This window comes from Epinephelus lanceolatus, chromosome 22, assembly GCF_041903045.1.
Source record: "Epinephelus lanceolatus isolate andai-2023 chromosome 22, ASM4190304v1, whole genome shotgun sequence".
In the NCBI taxonomy this organism is placed as follows: domain Eukaryota; kingdom Metazoa; phylum Chordata; class Actinopteri; order Perciformes; family Serranidae; genus Epinephelus; species Epinephelus lanceolatus.
In genome coordinates, this window is record NC_135755.1 from 142,000 (window position 1) to 163,245 (window position 21,246).

Here is a 21,246-nt window from a genome sequence, read left to right on the forward strand (position 1 = left end):
GGTGAAGACAGGTGGTGAGCACACATGGTGAAGACAGGTGGTGAGAACAGGTGGTGAGCACACATGGTGAAGACAGGTGGTGAGCACACATGGTGAAGACAGGTGGTGAGAACAGGTGGTGAGGACACATGGTGAGGACACATGGTGAGGACAGGTAGTGAGAACAGGTGGTGAGAACAGGTCATGAGAACAGGTGGTGAGAACAGGTGGTTAGGACGGGTGGTGAGCACACATGGTGAGGACAGGTGGTGAGAACAGGTAGTGAGCACACATGGTGAGGACAGGTGGTGAGGACAGGTGGTGAGAACAGGTAGTGAGCACACATGGTGAGGACAGGTGGTGAGAACAGGTGGTGAGCACACATGGTGAAGATAGGTGGTGAGCACACATGGTGAAGACAGGTGGTGAGGACACATGGTGAGGACAGGTGGTGAGCACACATGGTGAGGACAGGTGGTGAGCACACATGGTGAGGACAGGTGGTGAGCACACATGGTGAGGACAGGTGGTGAGCACACATGGTGAGGACAGGTGGTGAGCACACATGGTGAAGACAGGTGATGAGAACAGGTGGTGAGGACAGGTAGTGAGGACAGGTGGTGAGGACAGGTAGTGAGAACAGGTGGTGAGCACACATGGTGAGGACAGGTGGTGAGCACACATGGTGAAGACAGGTGGTGAGCACACATGGTGAAGACAGGTGGTGAGAACAGGTGGTGAGGACACATGGTGAGGACAGGTGGTGAGGACACATGGTGAGGACAGGTGGTGAGGACAGGTGGTGAGAACAGGTCATGAGAACAAGTGGTGAGAACAGGTGGTTAGGACACATGGTGAGGACAGGTGGTGAGGACAGGTGGTGAGAACAGGTGGTGAGGACACATGGTGAGGACAGGTGGTGAGGACAGGTGGTGAGAACAGGTGGTGAGAACAGGTGGTGAGAACAGGTGGTGAGGACAGGTGGTGAGGACAGGTTGTGGGAACAGGTGGTGAGAACAGGTGGTGAGAACAGGTGGTGGGAACAGGTGGTGAGAACAGGTGGTGGGAACAGGTGGTGAGGACAGGTGGTGAGAACAGGTGGTGAGAACAGGTGGTGAGGACAGGTGGTGAGCACAGGTGGTGAGGACAGGTGGTGAGAACAGGTGGTGAGAACAGGTGGTGAAGACAGGTGGTAAGGACAGGCAGTGAGGACACATGGTGAGGACGTGGTGAGAATTGACCAATCAACAGTTAATATTTAAAATAATCAATGATAATATGTTCTAGTTACTGTGTTTATCACATGATTGTTACATGGCAGGTGGTGAGCACACATGGTGAAGACAGGTGATGAGAACAGGTGGTGAGCACACATGGTGAGGACAGGTGGTGAGCACACATGGTGAGGACAGGTGGTGAGGACAGGTAGTGAGAACAGGTGGTGAGCACACATGGTGAGGACAGGTGGTGAGCACACATGGTGAAGACAGGTGGTGAGCACACATGGTGAAGACAGGTGGTGAGAACAGGTGGTGAGGACAGGTGGTGAGAACAGGTCATGAGAACAGGTGGTGAGAACAGGTAGTTAGGACACATGGTGAGGACAGGTGGTGAGGACAGGTGGTGAGAACAGGTGGTGAGGACACATGGTGAGGACAGGTGGTGAGAACAGGTCATGAGAACAGGTCATGAGAACAGGTGGTGAGAACAGGTGGTGAGAACAGGTGGTGAGGACAGGTGGTGAGAACAGGTGGTGGGAACAGGTGGTGAGGACGGGTGGTAAGAACAGGTGGTGAGAACAGGTGGTGAGGACAGGTGGTGAGGACAGGTGGTGAGAACAAGTGGTGAGGACAGGTGGTGAGCACACATGGTGAAGACAGGTGGTGAGGACAGGTGGTGAGCACACATGGTGAGGACAGGTGGTGAGCACACATGGTGAGGACAGGTGGTGAGAACAGGTGGTGAGCACACATGGTGAGGACAGGTGGTGAGCACACATGGTGAGGACAGGTGGTGAGCACACATGGTGAGGACAGGTGGTGAGCACACATGGTGAGGACAGGTGGTGAAGACAGGTGGTGAGCACACATGGTGAAGACAGGTGATGAGAACAGGTGGTGAGCACACATGGTGAGGACAGGTGGTGAGCACACATGGTGAAGACAGGTGGTGAGCACACATGGTGAGAACAGGTGGTGAGCACACATGGTGAGAACAGGTGGTGAGCACACATGGTGAAGACAGGTGGTGAGAACACATGGTGAGGACAGGTGGTGAGCACACATGGTGAGAACAGGTGGTGAGCACACATGGTGAGAACAGGTGGTGAGCACACATGGTGAGAACAGGTGGTGAGCACACATGGTGAAGACAGGTGGTGAGAACAGGTGGTGAGGACACATGGTGAGGACAGGTGGTGAGGACACATGGTGAGGACAGGTGGTGAGGACAGGTGGTGAGAACAGGTCATGAGAACAAGTGGTGAGAATAGGTGGTTAGGACACATGGTGAGGACAGGTGGTGAGGACACATGGTGAGGACAGGTGGTGAGAACAGGTGGTGAGGACACATGGTGAGGACAGGTGGTGAGGACAGGTGGTGAGAACAGGTGGTGAGGACAGGTGGTGAGAACAGGTGGTGAGGACAGGTGGTGAGGACAGGTTGTGGGAACAGGTGGTGAGGACAGGTCATGAGAACAGGTCATGAGAACAGGTGGTGAGAACAGGTGGTGAGAACAGGTGGTGAGGACAGGTGGTGAGGACACATGGTGAGGACAGGTGGTGAGAACAGGTGGTGAGGACACATGGTGAGGACAGGTGGTGAGGACAGGTGGTGAGAACAGGTGGTGAGGACAGGTGGTGAGAACAGGTGGTGATGACAGGTGGTGAGGACAGGTTGTGGGAACAGGTGGTGAGAACAGGTCATGAGAACAGGTCATGAGAACAGGTGGTGAGAACAGGTGGTGAGGACAGGTGGTGAGGACACATGGTGAAGACAGGTGGTGAAGACAGGTGGTGAGGACAGGTGGTGAGCACACATGGTGAAGACAGGTGGTGAGAACAGGTGGTGAGGACAGGTGGTGAGGACACATGGTGAGGACAGGTGGTGAGGACAGGTGGTGAGAACAGGTCATGAGAACAAGTGGTGAGAACAGGTGGTTAGGACAGGTGGTGAGGACAGGTGGTGAGGACACATGGTGAGGACAGGTGGTGAGAACAGGTGGTGAGGACACATGGTGAGGACAGGTGGTGAGAACAGGTGGTGAGGACACATGGTGAGGACAGGTGGTGAGAACAGGTGGTGAGGACACATGGTGAGGACAGGTGGTGAGGACAGGTGGTGAGAACAGGTGGTGAGGACAGGTGGTGAGAACAGGTGGTGAGGACAGGTGGTGAGGACAGGTTGTGGGAACAGGTGGTGAGAACAGGTCATGAGAACAGGTCATGAGAACAGGTGGTGAGAACAGGTGGTGAGAACAGGTGGTGAGGACAGGTGGTGAGGACAGGTTGTGGGAACAGGTGGTGAGAACAGGTGGTGGGAACAGGTGGTGAGAACAGGTGGTGTGAACAGGTGGTGAGGACAGGTGGTGAGGACAGGTGGTGGGAACAGGTGATGAGGACGGGTGGTAAGAACAGGTGGTGAGAACAGGTGGTGAGGACAGGTGGTGAGCACAGGTGGTGAGGACAGGTGGTGAGAACAGATGGTGAGAACAGGTGGTGAGCACAGGTGGTGAGGACAGGTGGTAAGGACAGGCAGTGAGGACACATGGTGAGGACGTGGTGAGAATTGACCAATCAACAGTTAATATTTAAAATAATCAATGATAATATGTTCTAGTTACTGTGTTCATCACATGATTGTTACATGACAGGTGGTGAGCACACATGGTGAAGACAGGTGATGACAACAGGTCGTGAGCACACATGGTGAGGACAGGTGGTGAGCACACATGGTGAAGACAGGTGATGAGAACAGGTGGTGAGCACACATGGTGAGGACAGGTGGTGAGGACAGGTAGTGAGAACAGGTGGTGAGCACACATGGTGAGGACAGGTGGTGAGCACACATGGTGAAGACAGGTGGTGAGCACACATGGTGAAGACAGGTGGTGAGAACAGGTGGTGAGGACACATGGTGAGGACAGGTGGTGAGGACACATGGTGAGGACAGGTGGTGAGGACAGGTGGTGAGAACAGGTGGTGAGGACAGGTGGTGAGAACAGGTGGTGAGGACAGATGATGAGGACAGGTTGTGGGAACAGGTGGTGAGAACAGGTGGTGAGAACAGGTGGTGAGAACAGGTGGTGGGAACAGGTGGTGAGGACAGGTGGTGAGAACAGGTGGTGGGAACAGGTGGTGAGGACGGGTGGTAAGAACAGGTGGTGAGGACAGGTGGTGAGCACACATGGTGAAGACAGGTGGTGAGGACACATGGTGAAGACAGGTGGTGAGGACAGGTAGTGAGCACACATGGTGAGGACAGGTGGTGAGAACAGGTGGTGAGAACAGGTTGTGGGAACAGGTGGTGAGGACAGGTGGTGAGAACAGGTGGTGGGAACAGGTGGTGAGGACGGGTGGTAAGAACAGGTGGTGAGGACAGGTGGTGAGCACACATGGTGAAGACAGGTGGTGAGGACACATGGTGAAGACAGGTGGTGAGGACAGGTAGTGAGCACACATGGTGAGGACAGGTGGTGAGCACACATGGTGAGGACAGGTAGTGAGCACACATGGTGAGGACAGGTGGTGAGCACACATGGTGAAGACAGGTGGTGAGCACACATGGTGAAGACAGGTAGTGAGCACACATGGTGAGGACAGGTGGTGGCACACATGGTGAGGACAGGTGGTGAGCACACATGGTGAGGACAGGTAGTGAGCACACATGGTGAGGACAGGTGGTGAGCACACATGGTGAAGACAGGTGGTGAGCACACATGTGGGGACGGGTGGTGAGGACAGGTGGTGAGCACACATGGTGAAGACAGGTGGTGAGCACACATGTGGGGACGGGTGGTGAGGACAGGTGGTGAGCACACATGGTGAAGACAGGTGGTGAGCACACATGGTGAAGACAGGTGATGACAACAGGTCGTGAGCACACATGGTGAGGACAGGTGGTGAGGACAGGTAGTGAGAACAGGTGGTGAGCACACATGGTGAAGACAGGTGGTGAGAACAGGTGGTGAGGACACATGGTGAGGACAGGTGGTGAGGACACATGGTGAGGACAGGTGGTGAGGACAGGTGGTGAGAACAGGTGGTGAGGACACATGGTGAGGACAGGTGGTGAGAACAGGTGGTGAGGACACATGGTGAGGACAGGTGGTGAGGACAGGTGGTGAGAACAGGTGGTGAGGACAGGTGGTGAGGACAGGTTGTGGGAACAGGTGGTGAGAACAGGTCATGAGAACAGGTCATGAGAACAGGTGGTGAGAACAGGTAGTGAGAACAGGTGGTGAGGACAGGTGGTGAGAACAGGTGGTGGGAACAGGTGGTGAGGACGGGTGGTAAGAACAGGTGGTGAGGACAGGTGGTGAGCACACATGGTGAAGACAGGTGGTGAGGACACATGGTGAGGACAGGTGGTGAGGACAGGTAGTGAGCACACATGGTGAGGACAGGTGGTGAGCACACATGGTGAGGACAGGTAGTGAGCACACATGGTGAGGACAGGTGGTGAGCACACATGGTGAAGACAGGTGGTGAGCACACATGGTGAAGACAGGTAGTGAGCACACATGGTGAGGACAGGTGGTGGCACACATGGTGAGGACAGGTGGTGAGCACACATGGTGAGGACAGGTAGTGAGCACACATGGTGAGGACAGGTGGTGAGCACACATGGTGAAGACAGGTGGTGAGCACACATGTGGGGACGGGTGGTGAGGACAGGTGGTGAGCACACATGGTGAAGACAGGTGGTGAGCACACATGTGGGGACGGGTGGTGAGGACAGGTGGTGAGCACACATGGTGAAGACAGGTGGTGAGCACACATGGTGAAGACAGGTGATGAGAACAGGTCGTGAGCACACATGGTGAGGACAGGTGGTGAGGACAGGTAGTGAGAACAGGTGGTGAGCACACATGGTGAAGACAGGTGGTGAGAACAGGTCATGAGAACAAGTGGTGAGAACAGGTGGTTAGGACACATGGTGAGGACAGGTGGTGAGGACAGGTGGTGAGAACAGGTGGTGAGGACACATGGTGAGGACAGGTGGTGAGGACAGGTGGTGAGAACAGGTGGTGAGGACAGGTGGTGAGAACAGGTGGTGAGAACAGGTGGTGAGGACAGGTGGTGAGGACAGGTGGTGAGGACAGGTTGTGGGAACAGGCGGTGAGAACAGGTCATGAGAACAGGTGGTGAGAACAGGTGGTGAGAACAGGTGGTGAGGACAGGTGGTGAGGACAGGTGGTGGCAACAGGTGGTGAGAACAGGTGGTGAGAACAGGTGGTGGGAACAGGTGGTGAGAACAGCTGGTGAGCACACATGGTGAAGACAGGTGATGAGAACAGGTGGTGAGCACACATGGTGAGGACAGGTGGTGAGGACAGGTAGTGAGAACAGGTGGTGAGCACACATGGTGAGGACAGGTGGTGAGCACACATGGTGAGGACAGGTGGTGAGCACACATGGTGAAGACAGGTGGTGAGCACACATGGTGAAGACAGGTGGTGAGAACAGGTGGTGAGGACACATGCTGAGGACAGGTGGTGAGGACACATGGTGAGGACAGGTGGTGAGGACAGGTGGTGAGAACAGGTGGTGAGGACACGTGGTGAGGACAGGTGGTGAGAACAGGTGGTGAGGACACATGGTGAGGACAGGTGGTGAGAACAGGTGGTGAGGACAGGTGGTGAGAACAGGTGGTGAGGACAGGTGGTGAGGACAGGTGGTGAGAACATGTGGTGAGAACAGGTCATGAGAACAGGTCATGAGAACAGGTGGTGAGAACAGGTGGTGAGGACAGGTGGTGAGAACAGGTGGTGAGAACAGGTGGTGAGGACAGGTGGTGAGGACAGGTTGTGGGAACAGGTGGTGAGAACAGGTGGTGAGAACAGGTGGTGGGAACAGGTGGTGAGAACAGGTGGTGGGAACGGGTGGTGAGAACAGGTGGTGAGAACAGGTGGTGAGAACAGGTGGTGGGAACGGGTGGTGAGAACAGGTGGTGAGAACAGGTGGTGGGAACAGGTGGTGAGAACAGGTGGTGGGAACAGGTGGTGAGGACAGGTGGTGAGGACAGGTGGTGGGAACAGGTGGTGAGGCCAGGTGGTGAGGACAGGTGGTGAGAACAGGTGGTGAGAACAGGTGGTGAGGACAGGTGGTGAGGACAGGTTGTGGGAACAGGTGGTGAGAACAGGTGGTGAGAACAGGTGGTGGGAACAGGTGGTGAGGACAGGTGGTGAGGACAGGTGGTGGGAACAGGTGGTGAGGACAGGTGGTGAGGACAGGTGGTGAGAACAGGTGGTGAGAACAGGTGGTGAGGACAGGTGGTGAGGACAGGTTGTGGGAACAGGTGGTGAGAACAGGTGGTGAGAACAGGTGGTGGGAACAGGTGGTGAGAACAGGTGGTGGGAACAGGTGGTGAGGACAGGTGGTGAGGACAGGTGGTGGGAACAGGTGGTGAGGACGGGTGGTAAGAACAGGTGGTGAGAACAGGTGGTGAGGACAGGTGGTGAGGACAGGTCATGAGAACAGGTGGTGAGGACAGGTGGTGAGAACAGGTGGTGAGAACAGGTGGTGAGGACAGGTGGTGAGAACAGGTGGTGAGGACAGGTGGTGAGCACAGGTGGTAAGGACAGGCAGTGAGGACACATGGTGAGGACGTGGTGAGAATTGACCAATCAACAGTTAATATTTAAAATAATCAATGATAATATGTTCTAGTCACTGTGTTCATCACATGATTGTTACATGACAGGTGGTGAGCACACATGGTGAAGACAGGTGATGAGAACAGGTGGTGAGCACACATGGTGAGGACAGGTGGTGAGGACAGGTAGTGAGAACAGGTGGTGGGCACACATGGTGAGGACAGGTGGTGAGCACACATGGTGAAGACAGGTGGTGAGCACACATGGTGAAGACAGGTGGTGAGAACAGGTGGTGAGGACAGGTAGTGAGAACAGGTGGTGAGCACACATGGTGAGGACAGGTGGTGAGCACACATGGTGAAGACAGGTGGTGAGCACACATGGTGAGGACAGGTGGTGAGAACAGGTGGTGAGGACACATGGTGAGGACAGGTGGTGAGCACACATGGTGAAGACAGGTGGTGAGAACAGGTGGTGAGGACACATGGTGAGGACAGGTGGTGAGGACACGTGGTGAGGACAGGTGGTGAGGACAGGTGGTGAGAACAGGTCATGAGAACAGGTGGTGAGAACAGGTGATTAGGACACATGGTGAGGACAGGTGGTGAGGACAGGTGGTGAGAACAGGTGGTGAGGACAGGTGGTGAGAACAGGTGGTGAGGACAGGTGGTGAGAACAGGTTGTGGGAACAGGTGGTGAGAACAGGTCATGAAAACAGGTCATGAGAACAGGTGGTGAGAACAGGTGGTGGGAACAGGTGGTGAGAACAGGTGGTGAGAACAGGTGGTGGGAACAGGTGGTGAGAACAGGTGGTGAGAACAGGTGGTGGGAACAGGTGGTGAGGACAGGTGGTGAGCACAGGTGGTAAGGACAGGCAGTGAGGACACATGGTGAGGACGTGGTGAGAATTGACCAATCAACAGTTAATATTTAAAATAATCAATGATAATATGTTCTAGTCACTGTGTTAATCACATGATTGTTACATGACAGGTGGTGAGCACACATGGTGAAGACAGGTGATGAGAACAGGTGGTGAGCACACATGGTGAGGACAGGTGGTGAGGACAGGTAGTGAGAACAGGTGGTGGGCACACATGGTGAGGACAGGTGGTGAGCACACATGGTGAAGACAGGTGGTGAGCACACATGGTGAAGACAGGTGGTGAGAACAGGTGGTGAGGACAGGTAGTGAGAACAGGTGGTGAGCACACATGGTGAGGACAGGTGGTGAGCACACATGGTGAAGACAGGTGGTGAGCACACATGGTGAAGACAGGTGGTGAGAACAGGTGGTGAGGACACATGGTGAGGACAGGTGGTGAGGACAGGTGGTGAGGACAGGTGGTGAGAACAGGTCATGAGAACAGGTGGTGAGAACAGGTGGTTAGGACACATGGTGAGGACAGGTGGTGAGGACAGGTGGTGAGAACAGGTGGTGAGGACACATGGTGAGGACAGGTGGTGAGGACAGGTGGTGAGAACAGGTGGTGAGGACACATGGTGAGGACAGGTGGTGAGGACAGGTGGTGAGAACAGGTGGTGAGGACAGGTGGTGAGAACAGGTGGTGAGGACAGGTGGTGAGGACAGGTGGTGAGAACAGGTCATGAGAACAGGTGGTGAGAACAGGTGGTTAGGACACATGGTGAGGACAGGTGGTGAGGACAGGTGGTGAGGACAGGTGGTGAGAACAGGTGGTGAGGACAGGTGGTGAGGACAGGTGGTGAGAACAGGTGGTGAGGACACATGGTGAGGACAGGTGGTGAGGACAGGTGGTGAGAACAGGTGGTGAGGACAGGTGGTGAGAACAGGTGGTGAGGACAGGTGGTGAGGACAGGTTGTGGGAACAGGTGGTGAGAACAGGTCATGAAAACAGGTCATGAGAACAGGTGGTGAGAACAGGTGGTGGGAACAGGTGGTGAGAACAGGTGGTGAGAACAGGTGGTGGGAACAGGTGGTGAGAACAGGTGGTGAGAACAGGTGGTGAGAACAGGTGGTGGGAACAGGTGGTGAGGACAGGTGGTGAGAACAGGTGGTGGGAACAGGTGGTGAGGACGGGTGGTAAGAACAGGTGGTGAGAACAGGTGGTGAGGACAGGTAGTGAGGACAGGTGGTGAGAACAGGTGGTGAGGACAGGTGGTGAGCACACATGGTCAAGACAGGTGGTGAGGACACATGGTGAAGACAGGTGGTGAGGACAGGTGGTAAGAACAGGTGCTGAGAACAGGTGGTGAGGACAGGTGGTGAGGACAGGTGGTGAGGACAGGTGGTGAGAACAGGTGGTGAGCACAGGTGGTGAGGACAGGTGGTGAGGACAGGTGGTAAGGACAGGCAGTGAGGACACATGGTGAGGACGTGGTGAGAATTGACCAATCAACAGTTAATATTTAAAATAATCAATGATAATATGTTCTAGTTACTGTGTTCATCACATGATTGTTACATGTTCGTCACATGAACGGCGGGGGTTTGTCGAGTAACGTGAGGTGATGCCATGCTGTGATGGTTGATGGTTGGAAATATTTCCCTTCGAGAGCTGAGTGAAGACAACGACTATGTCGGGTGATATTGAGAACTCAGAGTCCAGGAAGTGAAACCTGTGTGTAGTGGCAGCAGGACGTGTAGCAGCAGGTGAGACAGAAGGTGTAGCAGGAGGTGTAACAGGAAGTGTAACAGAAGGTGTAGCAGCAGGTGAGACAGAGGGTGTTGCAGGAGGTGTAACAGGAAGTGTAACAGAGGGTATAACAGAAGGTGGAACAGGAAGTTTAGCAGAAGGTGAGACAGAAGGTGTAACAGAAGGTGTAGTAGGAGATGTAGCGTGAGGTGTAACAGAAGGTATAAGAGGAGGTGTAGCAGGAGCCGAACAGCAGGAGGTGGAGCTGGAGGTGAGACAGAAGACACATCTGGGCCAGTCAGACCACTTGTCCCTGCTTACGATACCAGCATACACCCCCCTCAGTAAAACTGCTCTTATCACATCCAAAACTGTTCAGGCCTGGCCGGAAGGTGCCTCCCAACAGCTGCTGGACTGCTTTGAAACAACAAACTGGGATGTTTTCAAGCATCAGAACCTGGAGCAGTACACCTCAGCTGTTTTGGGGTACATCAATTTCTGCACCGACAACGTCACTGTGGATAAGAACATCCAGATCTATCCAAACAGGAAGCCATGGATGAACGGGAAGGTCGAGAACCTGCTCAGAGAAAGAAACATTGCCTTCAGATCTGGTGATGGGGTGCTGTACAACACCGCCAGAGCCAACCTGGGGAGGGGCACCAGGGAGGCCAAAGCTGCCTACAGGAGGAGGACCGAGAAATGCTTCCAGAGCAGTGACTCCCAGCAGGTGTGGCAAGGAATACAGAACATCACCAACTACAGATCTACCAGCCCATCAGTCACCAACAGCAACGCCTTACCGGCGGAGGAGCTGAACAACTTCTTTGCTCGCTTTGAGGTGCTGCAACCAGAGATAGCTGTGCAATATTCATCAGCTTGCAGCAGTGATGTCCTCATTTTGGAGGAGCAGCAGGTGAGGCGTACGCTGAGAGCTGTGAACCCCAGGAAAGCTGCCGGTCCTGATGGTGTCCCTGGAAGGGTGCTGAAGTACTGTACGGCTCAGCTGGCCGGCATCTTCACCAGCATCTTTAACCAGTCCCTGAGTCAGGCTGCTGTCCCTCCCTGTCTGAAGTTCTCCATCATTGTTCCCCTCCCCAAGAAGAACATCATCAGTGGTTTGAATGACTATCGGCCAGTAGCCCCTACAACGTTTGCTATGAAATGCTTATGAAAGCTTGTCCGTGCCCACATCACCTCTAGTCTCCCCCCCAGGCTCGACCCCCACCAGTTTGCCTACAGAGCAAATAGGTCCACAGAAGACGCCATCCCCACAGCTCACCACTCTGCTCTTTCCCACCTGGAGCAGCAGGGGAGCTACACTCGGTTGCTCTTCGTGGACTTCAGCTCTGCTTTTAATACCATCCTACCTGACAGACTGGTGACCAAACTGTCAAACCGGGAATACCACACTCCAGACCGCCCCCAGAGGGTAAGAGTAGGTGCCCACCTCTCCTCAGCCATCAGCCTCAGCACAGGCTCTCCACAGGGCTGTGTGCTGAGTCCACTATTCTTCACCCTATACACACATAACTGTACCCCCACACAGGCCAGCAACTGCATCATAAAGTTCGCTGATGACACCACCGTGGTGGGGCTCATCTCGGGGGGTATTAGTCAGCGTATCGGGATGAGGTGAAGCGGCTGTTGGTGTGGTGCACAGAAAACAACCTGATCCTAAACACTACCAAGACAAAAGAGATGGTGGTAGACTTTAGGAGGGCAAAAAAGAACGTCATTCAACCACTGTTCATCGGAGGAGACAGTGTGGAGAGGGTCTTTGACTTCTGGTTCCTGGGAGTACATCTGAAGGACGACCTCACATGGAGTGTTAACACCACCACAAATGTCAAGAAGGCCCAGCAGAGACTGCATTTTCTGCAGGTTCTCAGGAACAACCACCGGACCCAAAACCTGCTGGTGTCCTTCTACCACTGTTCCATAGAGAGCATTTTGACATACTGCCTGTGCGTGTGGTTTAGCAGCTGTACTGCAGCAGACAGGAAAGCACTCCAAAGACTTATAAACACAGCTCAAAAAATCACAGGTTGTCCTCTGGCATCCCTCGAGGAACTGTTCAAGGCCCGCTGTCAAAAGTGAGCACAGAACATACTCCGGGACCCCTCCCACCCTGGACACTCCCTGTTCCAAGTGCTGCCCTCAGGCAGACGTTTCAGGACACTGAAGGAAAAAACAAACAGGCTAAGGAACAGCTTCTTTGCCAGAGACATCACTGAAGTAATGAAAATGTGGGTTGTGTGCGCCATAGACTGAGATCTCCTCTGAGTGTCACGATTTATTTATTGTTTTTATTGTGCTTTTTTATTATTTATTGTATTTTTACATATTCTCGTACTTGTACTCGTCGTCCTCCGCTTATCCGGGTCGTGGGGGCAGCAGCCTCAGCAAAGAAGCCCAGACAGTCAGCCCAGCCACTTCCCTCAGCTCTTCCGCGGGAACCCCGAGGCGTTCCCAGGCCAGCCGGGTGATGTAATCCCTCCAGCGTGTCCTGGGGCGTCCCAGAGGTCTCCTCCCGGTTGGACATGCCCGAAAGAGTGGGCAATCTACCATTTTCTGGCTGAGCACCATGGCCTCAGACTTGGAGGAACTGATTCTCATCCCAGCCGCTAAACACTCGGCTGTGAACCATCCCAGCAAGAGCTGGAGGTCACTGTTCGATGGAGCTAGGAGGACCACGTCATCTGTAAAAAGCAGGGACGAGATTCTCCCGTCACCGAAGCTGACACCCTCCACCACTCGGCTGCGCCTAGAAATTCTGTCCATTAAAGTTATGAACAGAACTGGTGACAAAGGGCAGCCCTGGCCTAGTCCAACCCTCACCGGGAACAGGTCCGACTTACTGCCAGCCACGCGAACCAGACTCACGCTTCGTCAGTACAGGGACTGGATGGCACTTAGCAAGGGGCCACCAACCCCTTACTCCCGGAGCACCACCCCCCAGGATGCCCCTGGGGACACGGTCGTAAGCCTTCTCCAAATCCACAAAACACATGTGGACCGGTTGGGCGAACTCCCATGCCCCCTCCAGCACCCTGGCGAGGGTAAAGCGCTGGTCCACAGTTCCGCGTCCAGGACGAAAACCACATTGCTCCTCCTCAATCTGAGGTTCAACTATCGACCGGACCCTCTTCTCCAGCACCCTGGAGTAGATCTTACCGGGTAGGCTGAGGAGTGTGACCCTTCTGTAGTTGGAAAACACTCTCTGGTCCCCTTTCTTGAAAATGGGGACCACCACCCCGGTCTGCCACTCCAGAGGCACTGCCCCCGATGTCCACACAATGTTGCAAAGGCGTGTCAGCCAGGACAGCCCTACAACATCCAGAGACTTGAGATATCCAGGGCGAATCTCATCCACCCCTGGGGCTCCGCCGCCTCGGAGTTGCTTCACTACGTCAGCGACTTCTGCCCCAGAAGTCACCAAACCCCTCCCACCAACTCCAATGACAAGTTTTTGCCTCCGCGACTGCCGCTGCTGCGCTCTGTTTGGCCCGCCGGCACCCGTCAGCTGCTTCCGTAGACCCACAAACCAACCCTGCCCTGTAGGCCTCCTTCTTCAGCCTGACGGCTCCCCTCACCTCTGGTGTCCACCAGCGGGTTCGGGGATTGCTGCCGCGACTGGCCCCAGTGGCCTTGCGGCCACAGCTCGCAACCGCCACCTCGACAGTGGAAGAGCGGAACAAGGCCCATTTGGACTCAATGTCCCCCTCTGCCCTCGGGACGCAGTCGAAGCTCTCCCGGAGGTGGGAGTTGAAGATCATCTGGACAGGTTCTTCCGCCAGGCGTTCCCAGCAGACCCTCACTGTTCGTTTGGGCCTGCCAGGTCTGCGCGGCGGCGTCCTCGCCTGCCATCTGATCCAACCAGGTGGTGATCAGTTGACAGCTCTGCTCCTCTCTTCACCCGAGTGTCCAGAACATATGGCCGCAGGTCAAATGATACGACTACAAAGTCAATCACTGACCTGCGACCTAGGCTGTCCTGGTGCCACGTGCACCGATGGACATCCTTATGTTTGAACATGATGTTAGTTATGGCCAAACTGCAACCCGCACAGAAGTCCAATAACTGAACACCACTTGGGTTCAGATCAGGCAGGCTGTTCCTCCCAATCACTCCCCTCCAGGTCCTGCTGTCATTGCCCACGTGAGCGTTGAAGTCCCCCAGCAGAACAATGGAGTCCCCAGTCAGGGCACTGTCCAGCACCCGTCCCAGGGACTCCAAAAAGGGCGGGTACTCTGAACTGTTGTTCGGCTCATAAGCGCAGACAACAGTCAGGACCTTTTCCCCCGACCCGAAGGTGCAGGGAAGCAACCCTTTCGTCTACCAGGGTGAACCCCAACGTACAGGCAGAGTCTGGGGGCTATCAGAAAGCCCACCCCGGCCCTCCGCCTCTCACCCGGAGCAACTCCAGCAAAGGAGAGAGTCCAACCCCTCTCAAGGACTTGGGTTCCAGAGCCGGAACTATGTGTCGAGTTGAGGCCGACTATATCTAGCCGGTAGCGCTCAACCTTTTCCACAAGCTCCGGCTCCTTCCCCGCCAGAGAGGTGACATTCCATGTCCCAAGAGCCAACTTCTGTAGCCAAGGATCGGACCGCCAATGCCCCTGCCTTGGTCTGCTGCCCAATCCACATAGCACCGATCCCTTCTGGATCCCTCTGCGGGTGGTGGGCCTGCAGGGGGACGAGCCCATCTAGCTGGTTCGGGCTGGGCCCGGCCGGACCCCATGGGCAAAGGGCCAGCCACCAGGCGCTCGCCCATGGGCCTGGGTTTGGGCCCATGGGCGAGCGCCTGGTGGCTGGCCCTTTGCCCATGGGGAAGGAAGTGTAACAGGAAGTGTAGTGGCAGCTGTAACGGGAGGTGTAGCATGAGGTGCAACAGAATTATAACATGATGTGTGAAAAGGGGGGTGTAACAGAACGTTTAACAGGAGGTGTAACGGGTGTAACAGAAGGTGTAACAGAAGATGTAATAGGGGGTGTAGAGGGAGGTGTAGCAGCAGGTGTAACAGGAGGTGTAGGGGGAGGAGTAGCAGGAGGTGTTACAGGAGGTATAGCAGGAGGCGTAGCAACATGTGTAACAGCATGTGTAACAGGAGGTGTAGCAGCAGGTCTAACAGCATGTGTAACAAGAGGTGTAGCAGGAGGAATAACAGCAAGTGTAACAGCAGGTGTAACAGGAGGTGTAGCAAGAGGTGTAGCAGGAGGTGTAGCAGCAGGTGTAACAGAAGATGTAGCTGGAGATGTAGCAGCAGGTGTAACAGAAGGTGTAGCTGGAGGTGTAGCAGCAGTAGACTCACCTGTACCAGCTGCAGCAGGTACTGTGACAGCTTGTCGTCGGTCAGATTCTGAACCAGGCAGCGCAGAGCAAATTCTCTGACCATCGGATCAGGAAAGTTACAGTCCAACAACTCCAAAGCTGATTCAGGCTCCATCAGAGGCCACTCCTTCAACAGGCAGTACATCTGAGGAGGGACAGGAGGAGGAGCAAGAGCAGGAGGAGCAGGAGCAGGAGGAGGAAGAGGAGTAGCAGGAGGAGGAGGAGCAGAAGGAGCAGGAGGACAAACACAGGTAACTGATGAGACAAACTGAGACACAGTGAGACACCATCCTGACCGAAGAGTGTTTTGTACCTGGGACACTTCGTCTCTTGAGTTCCATTTGACGGACAGAAGCAGCTTAGGAAGAGACTCAGGGATGTTTACACAGTAATGTCTGCAGAGAGAGAGACAGGGACACACAGAGACACAGACAGAGACAATAACACAGACAGGGACAAAGACGGACACAGTTAAAGACAGGTAGAGACACAGAGACAGGTGTAAACAGGAAGGAAGACACAAAGTCACATACAGGTAGAGAAAGTCAAAGGGAAAGACAAAGGTAGAGTGAGCTAGATAAAAGCCCTGCCCCTCACTGGTGTCTCCAGAGGAAGCCCCGCCCTCACCTGTGTCTCCAGAGGAAGCCCCGCCCTCACTTGTTTCTCCAAAGGAAGCCCCGCCCTCACCTGTGTCTCCAGAGGAAGTCCTTCTCCTGCTCTGAGAGCTCGTACAGAGGATCTTTGGAGCAGAGACAACGAAGCTGTTCTGCATCACCTGCTGATACACTGCTGTCACAGGCCAGACGACTGCTCTGAGACACAGAAACAGGGACGGACAGGGAGGGACAGGGAGAGAAAGGGATGGACAGAGTTGTTGTGCATATGTGTTTATGTTACCTCTCCTCTGCAGTAGCTGTGTATATGTTTATGTTACCTGTCCTCTGCAGTAGCTGTGTATATGTTTATGTTACCTGTCCTTGGATGTAGTTGTATATATGTTTATGTTACCTGTCCTCTGCAGTAGTTGTATATATGTTTATGTTACCTGTCCTCTGCAGTAGTTGTATATATGTTTATGTTACCTGTCCTCTGCAGCAGTTGTATATACGTTTATGTTACCTGTCCTTGGCAGTAGTTGTATATACGTTTATGTTACCTGTCCTTGGCAGTAGTCGTATATACGTTTATGTTACCAGTCCTCTGCAGTAGTTGTATATATGTTTATGTTACCTGTCCTTGGCAGTAGTTGTGTATATGTTTATGTTACCTGTCCTCTGCAGTAGTTGTATATATGTTTATGTTACCTGTCCTTCGCAGTAGTTGTATATATGTTTATGTTACCTGTCCTTGGCAGTAGTTGTATATACGTTTATGTTACCAGTCCTCTGCAGTAGTTGTGTATATGTTTATGTTACCTGTCCTTGGCAGTAGTTGTATATATGTTTATGTTACCTGTCCTTGGCAGTAGTTGTATATGTGTTTATGTTACCTGTCCTTGGATGTAGTTGTATATATGTTTATGTTACCTGTCCTTGGCAGTAGTTGTATATATGTTTATGTTACCTGTCCTTGGCAGTAGTTGTGTATATGTTTATGTTACATGTCCTCTGCAGTAGTTGTGTATATGTTTATGTTACCTGTCCTCTGCAATAGTTGTGTATATGTTTATGTTACCTGTCCCCGGCAGTAGTTGTGTATATGTTTATGTTACCTGTCCTCTGCAGTAGTTGTGTATACGTTTATGTTACCAGTCCTCTGCAGTAGTTGTATATATGTTTATGTTACCTGTCCTTGGCAGTAGTTGTATATATGTTTATGTTACCTGTCCTTGGATGTAGTTGTATATATGTTTATGTTACCTGTCCTTGGATGTAGCTGTATATATGTTTATGTTACCTGTCCTTGGATGTAGTTGTATATATGTTTATGTTACCTGTCCTTGGCTGTAGTTGTATATATGTTCATGTTACCTGTCCTCTGCAGTAGTTGTACATGTGTTTATGTTACCTGTCCTTGGCAGTAGTTGTATATATGTTTATGTTACCTGTCCTTGGCAGTAGTTGTATATATGTTTATGTTACCTGTCCTTGGATGTAGTTGTATATATGTTTATGTTACCTGTCCTTGGATGTAGCTGTATATATGTTTATGTTACCTGTCCTTGGATGTAGTTGTATATATGTTTATGTTACCTGTCCTTGGCTGTAGTTGTATATATGTTCATGTTACCTGTCCTCTGCAGTAGTTGTACATGTGTTTATGTTACCTGTCCTTGGCAGTAGTTGTATATATGTTTATGTTACCTGTCCTTGGCAGTAGTTGTATATATGTTTATGTTACCTGTCCTCTGCAGTAGTTGTGTATATGTTTATGTTACCTGTCCTTGGCAGTAGTTGTATATATGTTTATGTTACCTGTCCTCTGCAGTAGTTGTGTATATGTTTATGTTACCTGCCCTCTGCAGTAGTTGTATATATGTTTATGTTACCTGTCCTCTGCAGTAGTTGTGTATACGTTTATGTTACCAGTCCTCTGCAGTAGTTGTATATATGTTTATGTTACCTGTCCTCTGCAGTAGTTGTGTATATGTTTATGTTGCCTGTCCTTGGCAGTAGTTGTATATATGTTAATGTTACCTGCCCTCTGCAGTAGTTGTGTATATGTTTATGTTACCTGTCCTCTGCAGTAGTTGTATATATGTTTATGTTACCTGTCCTTGGCAGTAGTTGTATATATGTTTATGTTACCTGTCCTTGGCAGTAGTTGTATATATGTTTATGTTACCTGTCCTCGGCAGTAGTTGTATATATGTTTATGTTACCTGTCCTCTGCAGTAGTTGTATATATGTTTATGTTACCTGTCCTTGGATGTAGTTGTTTATGTGTTTATGTTACCTGTCCTTAGCAGTAGTTGTATTTATGGTTATGTTACCTGTCCTTGGCAGTAGTTGTATATATGTTTATGTTACCTGTCCTCTGCAGTAGTTGTATATATGTTTATGTTACCTGTCCTTGGCTGTAGTTGTATATATGTTTATGTTACCTGTCCTTGGCTGTAGTTGTATATATGTTTATGTTACCTGCCCTCTGCAGTAGTTATGTATATGTTTATGTTACCTGTCCTCTGCAGTAGTTGTATATATGTTTATGTTACCTGTCCTTGGCTGTAGTTGTATATATGTTTATGTTACCTGTCCTCTGCAGTAGTTGTATATATGTTTATGTTACCTGTTCTCTGCAGTAGTTGTGTATATGTTTATGTTACCTGTCATTGGCAGTAGTTGTGTATACGTTTATGTTACCAGTCCTCTGCAGTAGTTGTATATATGTTTATGTTACCTGTCCTTGGCAGTAGTTGTATATATGTTTATGTTACCTGTCCTTGGCTGTAGTTGTATATATGTTTATGTTAAGTGTCCTCTGCAGTAATTGTGTATATGTTTATGTTACCTGTCCTCTGCAGTAGTTGTGTATATGTTTATGTTACCTGTCCTTGGCTGTAGTTGTATATATGTTTATGTTACCTGTCCTCTGCAGTAATTGTGTATATGTTTATGTTACCTGTCCTCTGCAGTAGTTGTGTATATGTTTATGTTACCTGTCCTTGGCTGTAGTTGTATATATGTTTATGTTACCTGTCCTCTGCCGTAGTTGTATATATGTTTATGTTACCTGTCCTCTGCAGTAGTTGTGTATATTTTTATGTTACCTGTCCTTGGCAGTAGTTGTATATATGTTTATGTTACCTGCCCTCTGCAGTAGTTGTGTGTATGTTTATGTTACCTGTCCTCTGCAGTAGTTGTATATATGTTTATGTTACCTGTCCTCTGCAGTAGTTGTATATATGTTTATGTTACCTGTCCTCTGCAGTAGTTGTATATATGTTTATGTTACCTGTCCTTGGCAGTAGTTGTGTATATGTTTATGTTACCTGTCCTTGGCAGTAGTTGTATATATGTTGTATATATGTTTATGTTACCTGTCCTTGGCAGTAGTTGTATATATGTTTATGTTACCTGTCCTCTGCAGTAGTTGTATATATGTTTATGTTACCTGTGCTCTGCAGTAGTTGTATATATGTTTATGTTACCTGTCCTCTGCAGTAATTGTATATATGTTTATGTTACCTGTCCTCTGCAGTAGTTGTACATATGTTTATGTTAGCTGTCCTCTGCAGTAATAGTATGTATGTTTATGTTACCTGTCCTCTGCAGTAGTTGTATATATCCCAAATTCCTCTTCTCCAAAATTGATATTTTAACAATCAGTAATTTTAATAGATCACCTAAGACAACGACCAATGCCCTTTGTGAGGACTTTGCAGACCACTTCAGAAGTAAAATCAATGACATCAGATCCAGTCTCTTATCGCAACAGATTTTAACGGTCAACACACCTGGATCATTGCTTTTACCTGAGGAAACACTGGAGAGTTTTGCCCTGGTTGATGCGAGGACACTTTGTCGAGTTTTCTCCCAAGTAAAGCCCACAACCTGCCTTTCATACCCAATTCCCACACCATTTTTTAAAACATTTTATGGATTCTTTGAGAAACAGCTACTGTACATGGTGAATTGCTCTCTTCAGACAGGTGTCTTCCCGGCCTCCTTGAAAATGGCGGTAGTGAAGCCCCTTCTGAAGAAGAGCAATTTAAACCCCAACATTTTTAATAATTATCGACGTGTATCCAACTTACCATTTTTAAGCAAAATTTTAGAAAAACTGGTTTTTAACCAAGTAAATGATTTTTTAAATACAAACAACACTTTAGAGAAGTATCAGTCTGGTTTTAGGATGAACCACAGTACTGAGACAGCCCTTTTAAAGATTGTAAACGACATCAGGTGCAATTTAGATAACCATAAACTCACAGTCTTGGTACTACTGGATCTAACCACCGCCTTCCATACAGTAGACCATCACATTTTATTAAATAGACTGAGGCACCTGGTCGGCCTCTCTGGTACTGTTTTTAACTGGTTCGTCTCTTACCTTACTGATCGACACTTCTTTGTAAGTATGGATACATGTTCCTCAGGAACCCATGAGATCAATTTTAGGTCCAACTCCTTTTAATCTCTACATGCTTCCTCGGGGGGACGTCATCAGGAGGCACGGCATCAGCTTCCACAGTTACGCAGATGACACACAGCTGTACATCGCCGTGTCTCCTGATGACACAGGGCCAATTGATGCCCTTTTTAACTGCATTTTAGAGATCAAGCCATGGATGGCAGTGAATTTCCTGCAGCTCAACCAGGACAAAACAGAGGTTTTAGTCATTGGTCCTGAAGGCCAGAGAGAGAAACTTCTACCAAAACTACAGGATTTTAAACCAACACAATCTGTATAAAATCTGGGTGTGATTTTTGACTCTGAGCTCTGTTTTATTCCACATATTAAAAACATAACAAAGGCAGATTTCTACCACCTTAAAAATATAGCCAGAGTCCGCCCGTTTCTCTCTCAGGCCAGCACGGAGGTGCTGATGCATGCTTTT

At 50.9% G+C, this 21,246-nt stretch overlaps 1 protein-coding gene across 4 annotated transcripts in view; it reads right to left on the bottom strand.

Moving 5' to 3' along the window:
* Window positions 1-21,246, bottom strand: part of LOC117245761 (phosphatidylinositol 4,5-bisphosphate 3-kinase catalytic subunit alpha isoform-like) — a 116,892-nt gene that overhangs the window by 23,770 nt on the left and 71,876 nt on the right. For all 4 annotated transcript variants that reach the window (XR_013488503.1, XM_078164044.1, XM_078164045.1 and 1 more), the window contains 3 exons: window positions 16,434-16,558; window positions 16,060-16,141; window positions 15,727-15,891 (listed from right to left, as the gene is read on the bottom strand). Coding sequence is in view for 3 of the 4 variants with exons in the window: in XM_078164044.1 (XP_078020170.1) it covers window positions 15,727-15,891; window positions 16,060-16,141; window positions 16,434-16,558 (372 nt within the window). In the remaining variant the exon portion in view is untranslated. The remainder of the gene's footprint in view (window positions 1-15,726; window positions 15,892-16,059; window positions 16,142-16,433; window positions 16,559-21,246) is intronic.